The 18,140-nt window shown below is 43.1% G+C and overlaps 1 protein-coding gene across 1 annotated transcript in view; it reads right to left on the reverse strand.

The window, feature by feature from the left end:
• The window catches only part of TMTC1 (transmembrane O-mannosyltransferase targeting cadherins 1), a gene marked incomplete at its 5' end in the record, with an annotated part of 332,295 nt that overhangs the window by 275,674 nt on the left and 38,481 nt on the right, over positions 1 to 18,140 (reverse strand). Inside the window, one exon of the mRNA XM_045288470.1 lies at positions 15,686 to 15,889. Coding sequence (XP_045144405.1) covers positions 15,686 to 15,889 — 204 coding nt within the window. The remainder of the gene's footprint in view (positions 1 to 15,685; positions 15,890 to 18,140) is intronic.

Raw genomic sequence — 18,140 nt, forward strand, 5'->3', positions numbered from 1 at the left:
TTGAGGGAGTACTTGAGTGGAGGCCCAATGTCCTTCTGTTTGCTTATTCACCCGCTTTGTCTTCAGCGGTTGTGTCGGGAAGGTGAGCATCATAGAATGCCAATTTAATAGAAGAAAGTATTCTTGTACAACTCTTTTTTATACTCTTAAGTATTTTAAATTTCTCAGACCTATTTTTTTTAGTCTTTTCCTTACAATTTAAGCAATACTTAAATTTCCTTTGCTTCCCATTTAAATAAGGAAAATGTGGCTTTTCCTTTTGTTTCCCTAAAAATTGAAACAATACTAGCACAAAACCAAACCTAAGCTTATTCCCATTGAGTCCATTTTGACCTATAGTAACCCTACGGGAAAGGGTAGAAGTGCTTCCATGAGTCTCTAAGGCTGTAACTCTTTACAGGCGTAGAGAACCTTGTCTTTCTCCCAGAGAGTGGCTAGTGGTTTTGAACTGCTGACTTTGAGGTTAGCAGCCCAACACATTACCCATTAGCCCATCCAGGCTCCTAAATATTGGCACAGCTAACGTTAAAATGAACATTTCCTTGACTCTCTCCTACAAATACTAATTACTCACTAGTGTCCTTCCATGATCAAATGAAATATTGTTTGAACGTGACCATTACAAATGCTCTCACATTGAAAAGTCCCATCAAGACACACACACACACACATCTCCACAGCAACACCATACATTAAGATGTCTCACCGTAGAGCCACATCACCATCCGACATAAAGCTCATCAGATGCCGGGTGTGCCCACTGCACAGCTCACTGTCACCCCTTACAGCGCTTTTAAAAGTTGCATCTCAAATATTCCTTACAAACGAAATATGACCCATACAACCCAGCATTTCATTTTAAGGTGAAAACTGTAATTCTGAAAAGTACTTAGCCTGGTGTTTGGAAAAAACCCACTTCTTTCCAGTGTGACAGTATCATGGCCAAGAGCCAAGCAGGCATCAGGCCCCCAGCATTTGGGGCAAGGGGGTCAAGCCTCCTCAGCTTCAAAAGACAGAGTACAGATATGCTCAGGACATGCCCATCTTCGCCACAGTCCACTCTAGGCATTCCTACTAAATCTTTTCTGCCAGGTAGGCCCCGTAAGGAGATTTGCCCCTGTAGCCTACAACAGCTGATAGTGTGGCATCAGAAAGATCTGGATTAGATCCCTAGAATCTCCACTTTCTGCCTGTGTAATGCCATACAGATGATGCAACCTCTTCCGGCCTTGGCTTTCACGTGGATCCATCTGGAAGTGCATCTTCACAAGGTCGTGGCAATGTTAGGGGAGCTGAGCCATTTCTATCCCCCTTTGAGTAGGACTACGTATTGTCCACATCATTGCTTGTGGGTACCATCAAGTCGCTTCCAATGCATAGCAACCCCATGCAGCACAGAACCAAACACTGCCTGGTCCTATGCCCTCCTCACAGTGGGGTTGTGTCTGAGCCCACAGTTGCTGCCACCATGTCAATCATCTCTTTGGTACTCACCCTGCCATTGTTGCCGAGCATTATGTCCTCTTCCAGAAACCGGGCTCTCCTGACAACCTGTCCAAAGCATCTAAGGCCAAGTCTCACCATCTTCACTTCGAAGGAGCGCTCTGGCTGGACTTCTTCCAAAACAGGTTTGTTTCTCCTTCCGGCAGTCTGTGGTACTGCAATATTCTCGGCCAGTATAATTCAAATGTATCTATTCTTTTATAGTCTTCCTTAGTTTCCTAGCCCTCCCATTGGAAAAGACAACGAATTCAGTCAAAATTCCCCAGACTATGAAAAGAAGCACTAGAGTCGCCCTAAGTAAGCAGCTCTTCTCTCATCGCTAACTCTAGGAAGTCGGAATCTTTTCAAACCGCGCTCTTTGTGTCACTTACTAACAAATTCACTACAGACTTGACTTCACTCAGAATAACCTATGCCACATCTATTACTAAATGATTCCCATTTCTTTAATTTTAAAAAAGTCCCCTCCCCTCGGAGGCCCCTGGAGCCATCAAAGTCTGTTTCCTTAGGGATGAAAAGGTTTTAATCTCGATCCGTCCTGTTTTAACTGTGGTTGCATATGCTATTTGTCTTTCGGTGATTGACCAGACTTAGTCAGCGTAATGCCTTCCAAATCCATCCACCTCATGAAGTGTTCTACAGTTTCATCATTGGTATTCAGTGAGGTGAATACTGTAGTCTATGTATGGATGTACCCAAGTCTCTCGATTCCGCTACTGAGGGCATTGAGATTGTTTCCATCTTCTTGCTGTTGTGAACAGTGCTGCTCCTTAACTGATTCCTCATTTCCTCAGGGCACATACCAAGTAGAGGATCACTGGGTCACATGGTATTTCTACTCCCATTTGTTTGCGGAAAGGCCATGCCCCTTTCCACCACGGTTGTACCCTTCCAGCAGCAGTGTAGGAGGGCTCCTGTGTCACCACATCCTCTCCAGAAATTATCTTCTGATTGTTGGAAGGAGGCTTTCCATGTTATAGTAGGAGGGCTAACTTACTACAAGTTTATACTGCTATTAAATGAAACTGCTATTAACCCTATTTTTCTAGGGTGTTTGAACCTAACCATTTAGTATGCCTGCTCCTTCATCATTATTATCAAACAAAAACAAAGAAGGAAATTCCAGAATGAATTGTAAGGAAGCTGCATCAATAGTGTCCTCTAAGTCATCATGCAAATTTTATTATGTAAAAACTAAACTCTATTTATTACTATGCAAACCCTAGTTCTAAGAATTCTAATATAGAGGCACCGTCAGAAGTGACGTTAGTCGCAGTGAATTCTTGAGGAGTGGCGTCAACCTGACTTTGAGCAGTCCTTACCACGTGCCCTCAGAGAGCACGGGCAACATTAGTCTGCAGTGCTCCAATCACTCCAGCCAGAAAAAGATATTTATTTGCATCTGCTTATTTTCTTTGCTAGTTAAAAAAAGAAGCAATTATCTGCTCCAGTACAAAATATAGCAGCTGCTTGGACGCAATACATGTAATAAAAATGATTTTAATCAGAAACTGGAAATCGAAATTATAAACTTAGCATATTAAATGAACAGTAGAGGGGGACCATCCCCCCAGGGAAGTGTCCATTAAATTCTGTTCTCTGGAAGAAAAACATACATTTAAAAGGCTCAAATCAATTAACAGGTATGAATAAACAGGATAGTGTCCCCATTGCATGGGCTAAGAAAACATAAGCACTCTCCAAGCCCCTCAATTTTTCTTGAATATAAAAATTATTCCCAAACTATAAAAATATGTAGAGAAAATCTTGAGACATTTAATAGCAAACTTAGGAGTCAAAATCGACTCGATGATGGAGAGGTTAATCCCCCACCCCCAAATATGCAAGATTCAATTCCATTTTCAAAACTCTAACAGTATCAAACAATGAGAACTCTTCCACTGTCAAACTTAAATAATACGTGCTGTCTGGCTATCGAGGCAGGCTTTTCAACATAGTAATCTGAAACAGAGGAGCACACTATGGCACAAGTCCCCTTCATTCGTTTATAGGAATCAGTGTCTCTTGGCATTGAATCTCTGCCCAGTTTCTCTGTCATAGGGCTCTGCTTGCCTCCCTAGCCGCCTCTGCCACACACCCGCACTTGCAGATCTCTGGGCCTTCCCTCATGTTGGTGGGCCCATCTGTTAAAACTCAGCTCTCAGGCTGACTAACCTAATCTATCTTCTATCTCCATAATTATTCATACTTGCATCTACACTTGCACTTGCCACCCTGAGTGAAATGCTCTTTTTATTTGTATACCTTCCTCTTCTGGGTGTAAGCAGATATCCAGCCCATGCTGGGCCAATCAGCTTCTGCTTTGAGAAATTGGAGTCAGTACACAGAACGTCTTGTCCATCTCTCTTGGAGGGGTGAACTTAGAGCTCCTGTGGAGCAGACTTAACATGCACCGACTTAGGAAAAATAAGTCTTTAAAAAAGAGGGGAAAGGGAGGACAATGCAGATTTTAAAAAGCAAAAGAAGCAAATGAAGGCCTGAAAGGGCAAAAAAAAGTAAACGTTTGGTCATCACCAGTGGCTGTGTTCAGAAACGAGGTTCCGTATGCGCCTTGATTCTGTTAGATTCCAATAGGTCCTTCTAATAAATTCCCCAATGGACAAGTTTTTTAAAACGTGTTGATTTCTCAAGCAAAAGACCTAAGATATTTGCATTCAGGAAGCACTTAACAAATGATTAACATTGATTAATAAACAAATCAATGTCCTTTAAAAATCAGTAGCAAACCCAGAGAAACAAACTCACTGCATTGGATCCATTCCGATTCTCAGCGACCCTCTAGTGCAGAGCAGGCCTGACCCTGTGGGTTGCCAAGAGTGTAACTCTTTGTCTTCAATTATCTCTATAATGATTATAGGCGAAATTTAAATTTTTGTTTGTTTGTTTGTTTCTCTCTAGCATAGATGCTTTTCATCAATGTTTGACTGAAATTCCAACCACTCTAGTAGCCAAAAACTCAGACAGGAAAAACATCCAAGTGGACATGAACAAGATTTCCTCCCCGGTCTGCTGAGGAGCCTCTCATTACAGTATCTTGCTTTAGGATCAACCTCCAATTCCTAGACAACCCCTAATACAAGTACACTCATTCTGGGGGATGGGGGGGGAGGAATGAAAAATGACAGTACAGCTTCGTAAGATATCAAATCTATACCTTAGAGGAATCATCAAATGATACAGTACAACTCCACTCTGCCCTCCCATTTCTGGCCCAAGAAAAGCAAAGAGGCTGGAGGGTAAACTCTCTGGTCCAGAGGCCACCGAGCCCGTGTCCCCACCAAGCAGGCATGCGTCTTTCTTCACCTTACCCCACGGTGGCTCTCATCTCTGGGCACTGGACATGGTTGTGTCATTTGGGGAACAAACTAACAAACAAGTTAATCAATACCTTTATATTGTTCAGGTTTCTCATAAAGGGAAGAAAAGAACAATGATGAGTTTTAATGCTTCAAAACATTCTGTTCTTTGGTCACAAATCATAAGAAACCAATACATTCTACCCAAAGATCTAAATGACCGGCAACCATTCTCCACTGCCCTGAAAGGTTTCTGGGTCTTTGGCAGCTGTCGCTCCCATGCTAGGAAGAAGCCATCTGCCTGGGGTCAACAATCGCTCACTAGCTCTGCACAGAAAACAACAGTGCACATGAAAAAACAACTTTGACCCAAACTATTTTCTTCATCAAAAATTTCAGGATGGATTATAACTCCTTTCACAGTCAGAAAAACAATCACTTAGGGAGTCAAAAGCAGAGGATGAAAAAACAAAATCTATGACAAAGACTTAACTGTCAAGAACAAACAACCCTCGATAATGGAATATATCGGATATTCACCAGGCTCATAAGTCTCTCAACACACGTCACCACCCTTTCCCTCCATCCAACTCTGGTTGGTTAGTTGTATGTGTTCTATTTTTTTTTAATTTATGGTATATTAATTGCCTTCATCCCCTAAAAATCCATACTCCGTTTCTTTTAAATACTTTACCGATACTTTTAGAGGTTCAATCGTTCATGCCAGTCACCTCCTGGAGAGGACTGCTCAGGGTGATTTCAAAATCAATAAGCACTTTCTAGCTTGTATATAAAGTAATTAAGATCATGCTTTGAATAATATGAATTTTATTAAAAACTCAAACCATCTACAACATATGAAACAAACTTTCCTAGATTGTTTTAAGACCATCTACCTAAACAATTAGAAAATTAAGTCTTTATTATTTGATTTTAAACTTTCTAATTTGTTTATAATAGACTGATGTTTTATTCCATAGTAATTCTCATTACATTAATAACTTTTTATGAAAAAAGTCAATTCTTAGTCTTAGAAACCAAAGCTTCACTTTTCAAGCAACCTATGAGGATGGTATTCATAGGTTAAAAATAAAGTATTAACACATGTATCCTATTATCCTGCCAAACTCTGATGAACTTTCTATCAATACTATGACTGTTTTTATTTTTAATCTACTTCCATCTAAAATATTATAAAAGCACATAAAAAGGAGAAAATAATAATATAAACACATTAAACCAAGAATATCACTTTCCTTCATAAATATGGCAAAGAAAAGGCGAAAACTACAGAAAGAAAATACTTTCACAAACAGACCTTCTGCACTGGACGTGCATAAACTTGAGAAAACTGGAGGAGCTAAATCTGACCTCTACTATTGGTTAGAATCCACTCTATAGTATAGGTGATTTGATACCCTTTTAAAAGCATTTACTCATGTGTTCCTCAAAATAGCCCCCTAGGGTAGGTACTAGTACTTTTAAAACTTTTTACTGTGAATTGGGTGAAGATGTACAGACTAATCCATTTTACATTCAATAATTCATGCACATTCTGTTTCATCTCATTGACAATTCCTTCAGTGTGACATCAATTACTCCCTTCCTTGTTTCCTGTTCCTAGGCTTCCTCCTCTCCTAACCCTTCTGAATTCTGGGAAAGTAGTAATACCATCGCCAGTATCCGTGCCATTTTACATATGAGTAAACGGGACACAGAGCTTTAGTAATTAGCCCAAGGTCATGCACAAGCTGGTAAGCAGCACAGCAGAATTAGAACACAAGCACTCTGGTATGATGTGGCCATGCTCCTTACAGGTTTGTGCTAAGAGTTAAGATTTTAAGCCATATATCGAACTCAAAATATGGTTCCTGGTCCTTGGGAAGTTCCCACTCATGAACAAGAAGGGGTCCCAAAATGTTGATCACCATAAAAATCAGAATCACGATGCTTACTTCTGAATTACAGAATTCCCAATCATCTGTACTTCAACAGCCCTGTTTTCCTTCTGTTGAACAAAAGGTCACTCAAAACTTCAATTAGCCAAAAAACAAAAAAGGTTTCTTTGAAACATACTCTTAGGATTGCATTGCATCCAATCTACAAAATACAGTCCCAGAGGAAACCATGTGCCAGACAATTTTGGGAACATACTAGAATACCAGCAGTTCCACCAAATTCTCTGACACTACAATGAGCTACTTCTTGTTGCAGAATAATGAAATGTGCTTGTGAAATAATTATTCATGTATCCCCGTTTACAGTGTTCAGATGAACTGACACTGCTTTTATTAGTCTCAGCAGGCTATGAAAATACGGGAAGTGCTTCAGAATGAAGGCGCTCTGGAGGCGGTGTCAGGTAAGCAGTGAAGAGCTCATCACAGAGCCACCGATCCCAGCGGACCGGCGGCTCAATAGGACAAAGATAGAGCGGTCCGCTCCTATAAAGAGTTAGAGCCCCGGAAACCCTACCTGGGGCCACTATGAGTCAGAATCAGTTCAGAGTCCGTGGGATTGGCTTTTGATTTTCGCCATAGCATTGCATGAAGAAATGAAGATGAAATGAGCAGCAAGCCTCTTACAAGTACCCGAAAAGCCCTGCTGTCCCAGAGCGGGGGCGATGTCTGGTGGCCCTGAAGTCACAGCTGTCACGCTCTCAACCACATGGGCCAGAGGTTGAGCAGTCCATCTGGTGACTGCTGAGTGGGTGGGAAAGCAGGCCTGCCGTCTTCTTCCAAAAGCCTGGTGACAGGAGTGCGTGCCCTTCGGAAACGTCTACATTTGGAGAGCTTTCTCCTTCAACACCCGCCCCTGTGCGTCCTGCTGGAAAGCAGATGCCTAAGCTTGATTACTCTGAGGGGAAAGAGCTCATCCACCACCGACCGAAATTCACAGAGGATCAGAGAGTGCCAGGAATCGGTACCCAAGCACAATAAAGCACCACGAGCGAGGGACTGTCAGCAGTTAGGAGCTCAACCAGCTGCTGTCCATAAATTACAAGGGATGTCACCTCCTTAGCATGGAATTTATTTGGAAGAAGCTTTTGGTGTTAACTTTTGAATGAAGCCCAGATACATTTTGTTGAGATTTGCTAAAGTGCTGAACTCAATTCAAGCACCAAAGTCGATTTCAATAAGCATTCCTATACACTCTTGAAGGCAAGCCTTGCTTTACCATAACTCTGTATGCAGTTTAGAGGGAAATGACTACCAGTTAAGAAATGGGGGTTGGGGGGGGTTGGGAGGGAGCGTCTTCAAATTGTCTATTTCACAAACACCAAAAATAAAGAGCACTTTTCTGGTTAAGTTCCACATTTGAGAGTAAACACTAAAAAGGTCCTTGGGTAAATCACCCCATAACAAATCACGGAAAGCACAATTGTCCTCCCTCCAAGAAAAACAAAAATCATGTCTGACGTCTGAGATGAGGAGCCCAGCTAGTGCAGTGGACTTTCTACTCCTGTAAAAAAGTCGTCTCGGAAGCCTATGGGGCAGTTCGAGAGGGCCACTGCGCGTCAGAATCAACTTGAGGCAGGAAAGTTTCAGTGCTGAGATACTCTTCCAGGGAATACTTCATAACTCAGAACTCAGGCAACACCAAACTGCTGCAGCAGTCATTTGTTTTAGAAATATGCCCCATGGTCCCTACCATTTCTGTCTATCTTGTATCAAAATACCACCACGTGGGTCACCTTCCCCAGGAAAGTAGGTCCTTGCACATCAGAGGACAGCTGCCTACAGTCCTCACCGTCCTCCCTCTGCAGCGCCTTAACCGTGTACCCCTCAAGTCTGGGTTCCAGGAACCCCGAAGGGGACAGACTGCGAGCGAAAGCTCTACTCAATTCGCGACCAGAAAAGACATCTAAACGCCTGTAAAGGCTCAAGACTCACGTAGGACAAAGTCCGCAGGAGACGATCATTTGGAGGCGGCGTCCAAATGTTAAGGTTATGGGTATAAACCATTATAAAGTTGTTAAATAAAGCTACTTTAATATGAGTTATGTTCATTGGTTTGGTCTGTGCCAGTTTTAAAACACAGTCTAGAAGCTACTGCTTTCTGAGTCCACAAGCACCATATTCCCGCCTTCCCAGGTCGTCCCACTGGTCTGGATGCAGCCATCCAAGAACTCCGTCTAAAGACTGACTGATTTGTACTACGTACACGAGACAGAATAGCTAAACGTGACCTAGTATCTCAAAATAAAGGGGATTGAATTTAGTGCAGAAAAACTCCCTGGGCAACTAAAGACTTTGCAAAGATGTTTTAAAATAAAATTTACTCAATATTTTAATGAAGTGGTTTCTGTTCTTAATGTGTAGCCATCACCTAGGGTTACACTTTTATTAAGCATGTATTAATATCACATTGCAAGTGAAATTAAAAGTGAATGAGGAATTCACTAAACAAATATGAACCAGAAAACTTTATTTTTACTGCCAGATGTATTCTCGGTATAGGCATTAATTCCACACTTGGTGCATTAGGTCAAAGGCAGCAACTGATCATGTTCCATCTGACATCACTGTGTGGGAAATGCTGGGGAAAGGGCGTGGGCACAAGAGAACCCAGGTTTTTCACAGATCTTTTTCCGCCACCTGTGCATCTCACTGCACGAGCTACGCTTCCCTCAACACTGGTACGAGGGCTGTCAATAACGATCAGAGACACATTTTCCCTACTCATACTCAGATGTGCGGAATCAAAGTTCAAAGTCCATCCTCAGTGGTTTAATCTGTTTAGTATCTATTACTTTAGGGGGAAAGACTGAACTGCAAAGTGTACAGAAATAAAACATTAAAATGACACTATAAAAGATGTGTTCCCCCTTCTATCAGTGAAGGTTGAAATACTGATATACCTCCATAAGTGCCCTGAATTTTAATGACCTTAACTGCCACATTGTCCTCTGTGCCCACACCCGTCTCAGCTTCTTGATTTGCAGGCCTAACTCTGAGATACTTGCAAAAAAGATCTGGAATGACCAATTGAAGTAAAAATATAACCACTGTCTCATTCATAAAGGAAGCAAGCCTATTTTAGGTAAAAGCATTATGATTACAAACCAGAAATGTTCCATAAGGGTAAGACTTTATTTAGCTCACTGTCAAATTTCCAGGACCAAAAATACTTGGCACTCAGGAGATGTTGTAGAAAAAATAAATGATCCAAAGCAGACCCTACAGAGTGGCAGAAGCAAAGCAGAATATCTACCAATTTGCTAAGCAAAGAATTGTGCCCGATGCATATTATATTAACTGTGATTTAAGATGCAAAAATAAAAAGACTGAGTAACGTACAAGAAATGAAAACAAGACTTCATGTAGCATTCACTGAAGTTTCTAATGTGAAAGGGAGGGTAAGTCCATGTGTACATGAACGCTGAGGCACGGAAAGAGTGAAGAGAAGTGTTTACATGTAAAACGCATTTCATGTCATGTGGAGCAACTCAGGAAAAGTAGTGATCATTGAAATGCAAGGTGACTCCAAGGGCCTTGATTGTCAGTCCTAGTCATTGAAAAACTACGTGCCTTAAGTTGAAATACTGAAGGATTCCATAGGCACAATCCTGAAAGATAAAGGAAGTATCAATTAAACTGTAAGGAATACACCGAGTCACTCTACAAAAAGATCTGGGTGACACTCAACTATTTCAAGAGGCAGCATATGATCAAGAGCCAATAGGAACAAAGGAAGAAGTTCAAGATGCACTGAAGGCATTATCAGACAACTGCTCCAGGGATTCACAAAATACTAATGGAAATGTTTCAACAAGCTTGTTGTGGTAGTTACATAACCTATTGTCAATTTGAGACTTAAGAGTGAAGGGGTGGAGTTTAGCCTGTCAATCAGGTTGCAGCTAAGAGTGAAGGGGTGGAGTTTAGCCTGTCAATCAGGTTGCAGCTTCATGACCTCATTTGGAGGCCCTAGGGAGATAAATAGCTCCCTAGAGGCAGGGCACATGCTCACTCCCTGGGAGACTTTATTGACAACGAGCCTGATGGAGCTACGCTGATGCAGCATGAGTCCCTGAGCTGGAGGAGCCACATGGAGACCTACGCCAACGCTGGGATGATTACGCTGCCACTGGATCCACAAGACTTTCACCTACTGCCCTGTGATCTCCCTGCATTCCGCATCATTGTAGGTATTTCATGAATCTAAAAGAGGACTTTATAGATTGGTTTTGGACATATGGGCTAATATCGGGCTTATGGACTTGATCTGGACTGGGCTGGAATGTTTTCTCAATATTCAATTTCTCTGATATATAAAGCTCTTTCTTATACACGAGTCTCCCTGGATGTTTCTCTAGTCCACCCAAACCAACACACTGATGAAGCACAGGTAGTATTCACAAGTCTATGCCAAGAAATTTGGAAGACCACTACCTGGCCAATCAACTAGAAGAAACTCATATTTGTGATCATTTCGAAAAAGGTCATAAAAAATGTAGAAATTACCAAATAATATCACTAATATGGTATGCAAGTAAAATTTACTGAAGATAATTAAAAAGTAGTTGCTAAAATATGTGGGGAACAGAAGGATTTCTCTCAAGCTGTCTCCCCCAAAAATATGTACCAGACTTAGCTGCTTGAGAATGACTGTACACTAGGCGGTCAGCGAAAGCAGGTCAGAGGTTATTCTCCTGAACATCAGCCATCTAGAGCGGCCAGACTGTATAGTCTGACTCACCCTAAGTAGGGCCCAATCCCGTCTGCTATCGTTACCTTGAAGCAGTGCCCAAAGGCAAGCCTGGGACCACTCTAAGATGACTAAGCTTATCGAGTCCAGGGTCCACCCATGTTGCCACACATGCTCCCCTATTCCCTCCCTTTACTATTGCGCGTTCACCCGTAGGTCATCCCCTTGCTATTGCTTGTATTGCCTATGTTACAACCCCTCCCCATGACGTAGGTTGTTGTGAATTGTATTGCCCCTTTCTGTGACGTGTGATTCTATAATGATGTCCCCCTAAAATTATATAATGCGTGGTTAGCAATAAATAAGGAGGTTCCCTGGTTCGAGGGAGGCGACAGAGGGAGGAGGACGAGGGCGGCTGCTCCCGTGAGGGAGGCAGCTACTTCTACTCTGGCGGCCGTGTTCCCCCCCATGAGGACCACCAAGCGGGGCAGAGGTGAGCAATGCTACCATGTAATATGTCTGACTGTATTACTGTATTATCTCTCATGCTCTCGATGACTTTAATATAATGCTTATATATCTCAACCATACAATTGTGCTTACTGAACCCGTGGGTAGTATTAGTAGCAGCGGGTGGAGGCTGGCCCCTCACTCGCCTCCCCCCCATCAAATTTAATTTAATACTACAAAATATATCAATCGGGAGCTTTTAGAATTTCATGGCAGATTCAGAAGAGTATGTGGAATGAGGGTTATCATTGCTGAAATCAGATGGATATAGGTTGAAAGCAGGGAGTATCAGAGAGTTGTTCATGTCTTATTAACTGTGTAAAGGCATCAGGCTGGTGAATAACAAGTTCCAGATAATGTTGCAAAGAATGGGAACTCCAAAACACTTAGTTATACTCATGTGGAACTTGTACATAGACCAAGAGGCTGTGATTTGAAGAGAACAAGGAATCAATCCTGCAAGGTTTAAAATCAGGAAAAGTGTGCATCAGTATTGTATCCTTTCACCATACTTATTCAGTTTGCATCCTAAGCAAATAATCAGAGAAGCTGGCTTTATGAAGAATATTGCTGAGTTAGTTAAAGCTTATTGTGCCAACCTAGACAATAAACACACATGAGGTTAATTGAAGGGTGGAGAGATAAATGGCTTGGTGAGCCTCGCCTTTCTAGTTCTCAGGGCTCTTGCTTTCTGATGGTCAGACCAGGGTGAAGCTGTCTTAGCCAGTTCCCTCCTTCAGCTGGAAAGGATCACTTCCTGCAAGACATCCCCCAGGTGACACCGCATGGACCTACCCTGATGCAGCCCTGGGTGCTAGAGCAGCCACATGGAGACCCCCGCCAGTGCTGAGATGCTTACACTTTCACTGACTCGGCTTTCCTCCTGCAGTCGGCATCATTGCGTGTGTTTTGTGAGATGGAGGAGGACTTTGTGGATTGGTGTTGGACATATGGGTTAATATTGGACTTGTGGGCTTGGGGGCTTGGGCGGCACTGGGTTGGGATGTTTTCTTGACGCACACTTAACCTTTATATAAAACTCTCTCTTATACATGAGTTTCTGTGGATTTGTTTCTCTCAAGTACCCATACTAACACAATTGCACAAACCTCTTTGAAGGCTAAAGTGTGCCTGACCCAAGCCATGATAGTTTCCATCACCTCAAATGCATGTGAAGTTTGGAAAATGAGCCAGGGAGACCACGGAAGAATGGGATTTATTTGAATTATGGTGTTGGCACAGAAAATTGAATGTTCCATGACCTGCTGGAAGACCTAAGAAATTTGAAAGAAGCACAACCAGAATGCTCCTTAGAAGCAAAGAGGTTAAGACTTCGTCTCATATACCTTGGACGTGTAATAAGGAAAGACCAGTCCCTGGAAAAGGACATCATGCTTGGTAAAGTAGAACGGAAGGGAAACCGAGGATGATCTAAACTACGTGGATGGACAGTGACTATAATACTAGGTCCAAATAGAACTACAGTTGTGAGGATGCCACAGGGCTGGGAAGTATTTTTGTTCCATTGCACATAATAGGGTTGCTAAGAGTTGGAGCCAGCTTAAAGGCCCCTAAGGAAACAGAAGGTTTTTCAATGTACTTTTCACCCATAAGCCAATCACCAATTCACATACCAAAACAAATGAATAAATGAATCGCAATAGGAGAAGATTTCTCTGTGCTCCGTAATGACTGAAAGCCATACTTTACCTGATAGTGCTTAGCCAGCTATTTGCTGGCCTCATATCAGTACGTGCATTACAAACGTGCTAAACTCAAAGTTGGAAAAAAAACTGGGACAAACTCATTCCCAACAGATGTATCATTTCATAATGCATCCTGGAATTAAGACACCCACACAGGCATAATGGTGCTGAACTAATAATAATAATCTCTCTCTAAAACATACCCCAAATCCATCCACAACTCTTAAACTCAGTGGTTACCACCACCTTTCTTTTCTCAATGTATTAAACAACCCCCTGGCCCCCCTCCCTGTTTCACTCTGGCCATTTGCTTAACATGATAGGAGCCAGAGTGAATATTCTTAAAAAGAAATGTGATGTGATCTCTTCTATACTTAAAAAAACAAAACAAAAAACCTTCAAAGTCTTCCTGTTCCACTCAATAAAATCCAAACATTTCTTTTTAACTAACATGGCCCTCCACTCCCTGGGTCCGGCCCATTCCACTAACCTCATTTCCTTCTACTCCCTACTTGCTCATTAGTCTCAACGCTGGGCCCTCTGACAGATCCTTTCAAGGCTGGATCCTTCCTGCATGCAAGTGTCTCAATCCAGATCTCACTTACTCAGGGAGACTTTCCCCAATCTGCCAACTGAATTCCCCAGCCCAACCTACCCTTTTCTATCACATCAGCACATCCTGTTTTACTGCCACCAAGCATTTAAATTGCTCATTCATTGGTCCATTATAGATGGCCTATCTTCTATGAAGAAAGATGGGGCTTTCCACTCCTATAGGTACAGTCGCAGAGACCTGCGGGGTAGGGCCACCTTGTCACTTGGATCCCAACTCACCAACTCACTTGGATCCCAAACCAGGCTTCGGCATGAATTCTTGCCGAAGAATTCATGGAGCCAAGGACCGAGGTATATCTAGCTCCAGAGAGATCTAACAATGTCTCTTTAATTTTACCCCTCAATTACACAACCGCCCCTTGGACCCATTCAATTGTGGGGGCTGGTACCCCACAAGAACCTTGTCTTCCTTAATCACCAGGACATTCCTGGGATCTAGAACATATCTGCAATATGGTAAACTGATCATTATTAAGCTGATTCTGACTCAAAAAACCCTACAGAACTGCCCCCCATGGTGTAAACTGCCCAACATTCACGAAGTGCTTGGTGAGTTAGAACTTCCAACCTTCCAATTAGCAGCTGGGCACTTAACCACTGAGCCACCAGGGCTCAAAAAATACCTGTTGATGAATGGATGGATGAATAAGGCAAAGGAGGGGATGAGTGGAAACAAAGACTTCCAAAAGAAAGAATGATAAGAGACTACATAGGAGGATTCAAAGGCTATCTGACATGATCTTATGAATGTCCATCTTTTTAACCTGCTGACTTACACATGGCTTGAGCTATTTGAGAAGCCACGCAACGTACGGAGTGGCTTCCTGTGCTGATGACGCTGTGTTCATCTTCATGGTTGAGTCTCAGTATTTAAAAACAACAAAACAAAAACCCCGGCTACAAGGGCTTCAGAAACCCCCATACCTAAAGACTGTTTTGCATCCTCAAAGCCAATTTTGAGAGGAAGAGTTCCCTGAGCTTTCTCCCAAAGTGAGGCGGCAAGAAATTCAAATCAAACATGAAGAGCGGAGAGAGGGAACAGAGGGACGACCAAGACAGCTCCCCACCCACTGGAAACGGATTGCACCTGTTCTCTGAGACCCGGGGCTCTTTCCCCAGTGGGCTGCTTTTCTTAATCGAGAATACACACACCCTTGCTTCCAAATGCCAGCAGATAAAGAGGGCTTCTGCTTGTTTCCAAGCGCCGTCCTTTTCTTATCCAATACAGGACAAGGAGGGAGGGAGGGAGGGAGGGAAGGAGAGAAGGAGGGAAGGAGGGAGGGAGGGAGGGACAAAGGCTATGAAATGACAAAGAGCTTAGCCCAAGGACCGCTTCCCAGTCAGCACACACTGCACTAGGTGATGGTGACAAGGTACCCCGCCCAGCACCTCATGGTGGACCACGGAGCTCCTGGAGACACTGGCAAGCCACTGCTCTTGGTGTCCACTGGCAACGGGGAGTGGCAGGCACCCCAAGCTCCTCTGTGAGGGAGCCGATGCTTCCCATTCTCCCGGTGCGAGTGTGCCGCAGTCGAGGAGGGCTGGAGGGTCCCAGGCTGCTGGGGGCTGCAATGCTGGGCAACCCCATTGCTCCTGTTTGGGCAGAGAACCAAAGTCACACGAAGTCAAATGGCACCGCCAGGCTGACAAGAAGAACGAGCAGGACTCTCCCCTCCACCACCCCCATCGGTAACCTGCCATCTCACCTCCTGCTGCTCTTCGGTTTCCGGAATTTACTATCAGATTTTTAAAATAGCATATCCTACAATTTTCTGGGGTTTTTTTTTCTTCTCAATTTTAGGCCATATCCAATTGACTTATTAGATAAGACTAGATTTCATTCCTTTTACAAAATCCCCTGCACTCCGTCCCCCTCCCCACAAAACACACACTCCTTCTCCACTCATGCTCTAAATACATTTATCCATACTTCTGATTTGAGTGGTGTTTAATGTTTACAATATTATAATTCTGTAAAACATTGTTCTTAGCCCAACCCCTGGACATACCCTGACATTTTTATTTCTTCATTCCTCTAAGATACAGTTTATAACCATTGGATCAGCAAACGTGAGAACATTTCACACTAACAAGTAAAGGTGAGAATGTGGAGCACAAGGGATTCTCACACACGGCTACAATCACTGCCAAGTCCCTGTCTCCGTGCAAAGCACTGGGAAAGCACACGTGGCCTCCTGCCAACTCCGTGTCTCTGTGTGTGCCTAGAGAACTCCTCACCCATGAGCAGGCACACGCAGCAAAGTGTTCAGGGCAGCACAGGTGACAATAGGAAAGTATATGGTATTAGTCTATAACCCAAATCCACAAGAATGGATAAATTATTGGTGATTAAATACTATGTAGTATTTAAAATGAGTGTTAAATGTATCAACATTGATGAGTTTCAAAATCTTAGTGTTAAATGGAGAGAGGGGAAGGGACATCATTCATATAAAGACTGCAACTATGTAAGACAGTGCTATTTGATATTCACTAGTCTGTACATATGAAATAACAGCACACGTGTATGTACACACATACACATGCACACGCCAACATAGAAATGAAGGCATCAAAGGGAGGAGCCTGCCTACCTCTGGGGAGAAAGGAAAGGAAATGGTATCAGGATAGTTTCTTACCCATGTGTTAGAAATTATGCTCTAATATTTATATTTTTCTAATTTTAAAGAAGGGCTGGGAGGAGGGAAAGCTAACGTTTAAAAACCAATCTCTCCAAACCAAACTCACTGTCGTTGAGTTGATTCCAACTCACAGCGACCCTATAGGGCAAGTTCAAACTTCCTGGTGGGTTTTCAAAACTCTAATTCTTCATAGGAGTAGAAAGCCTCATCTTTCTCCTGTGGAGCAGCTGGTGGTTTTGAACTGCTGCCCTTGCAGTTAGCAGCCCAACATGAAAGCACTACGTCACCACGGTTCTACATTTCACTGAAAATATTGCTAAGAGATAACATCAAAGAAAAGCCATCCCCCTCTCTCGCTGTGGCTTAATCTCCCCATGTGGGAATGAACGGCTCTGCACAAGCAATCCTGTTTCTAACACTTGTTTTTGTTACCGTTGCTTTCCTGCTGCCTAAATCAGATAGAGGAAGATCTCAAGAATCACCAAATGCCAAGCGACTTATTCTAAATCAGCAGACAAGCCAGGAGAAATGGATCCCTATGAGTTGGGCAAAAGTAAGCATGTGTGTGCATTATTCTGAGAAAAACAGACGCAGCTTTGTGAGGTTTCTCACAGGGGCCCTTGACCCCAAACCACTCAGAACCGCTAGTGTAACAATCTCATGGTACAAACAGGAGTCCAGCCCCACAGTAGCAAGTGTTCTGGAAAGCCTCCCAAGTCCTGCCCGGTACTAGCCGTGTGGCTCTGGGGGCAGACAGACCCACGGACAGAATCCTGGCTCCATTCCTTAGTAGGTAGTTCATGTTGGGCAGGTTCCCCTGCACACATCAGCTCCCCACTCTGCAAAACAGCCCCTACACCTCATAGGGTTGTTGAAAGCATTAAATCACCATAAATGATGTGGCACACGGCCTGGCACACCACCAGCACCCAAGAAACACTAACTATGAAACTAACTAGGAAACATGTCCCCTGAAACATACTATCCTGGCGGCCACCCGTGTCCTTCCCAGTGCTCATCACAATTAGAAGCGATGGTCCATGTGATTAATTATCAGCCTTGTCATCCAGGGTGGGAGCCTTAGCTATCTCGTCCTCAAGCACACATACAATAAGCATGTGCTGAAGAGTAGATAGGAAGATGAAAGAAATAATGAATGTCTCCAGTTAAGGAGAGCTTCTGGGTGAGACAGCCAAATTCCT

Source organism: Echinops telfairi, unplaced genomic scaffold (assembly GCF_000313985.2).
Source record: "Echinops telfairi isolate 266 unplaced genomic scaffold, ASM31398v2 ScPeMD7_21;HRSCAF=78, whole genome shotgun sequence".
NCBI lineage: Eukaryota > Metazoa > Chordata > Mammalia > Afrosoricida > Tenrecidae > Echinops > Echinops telfairi.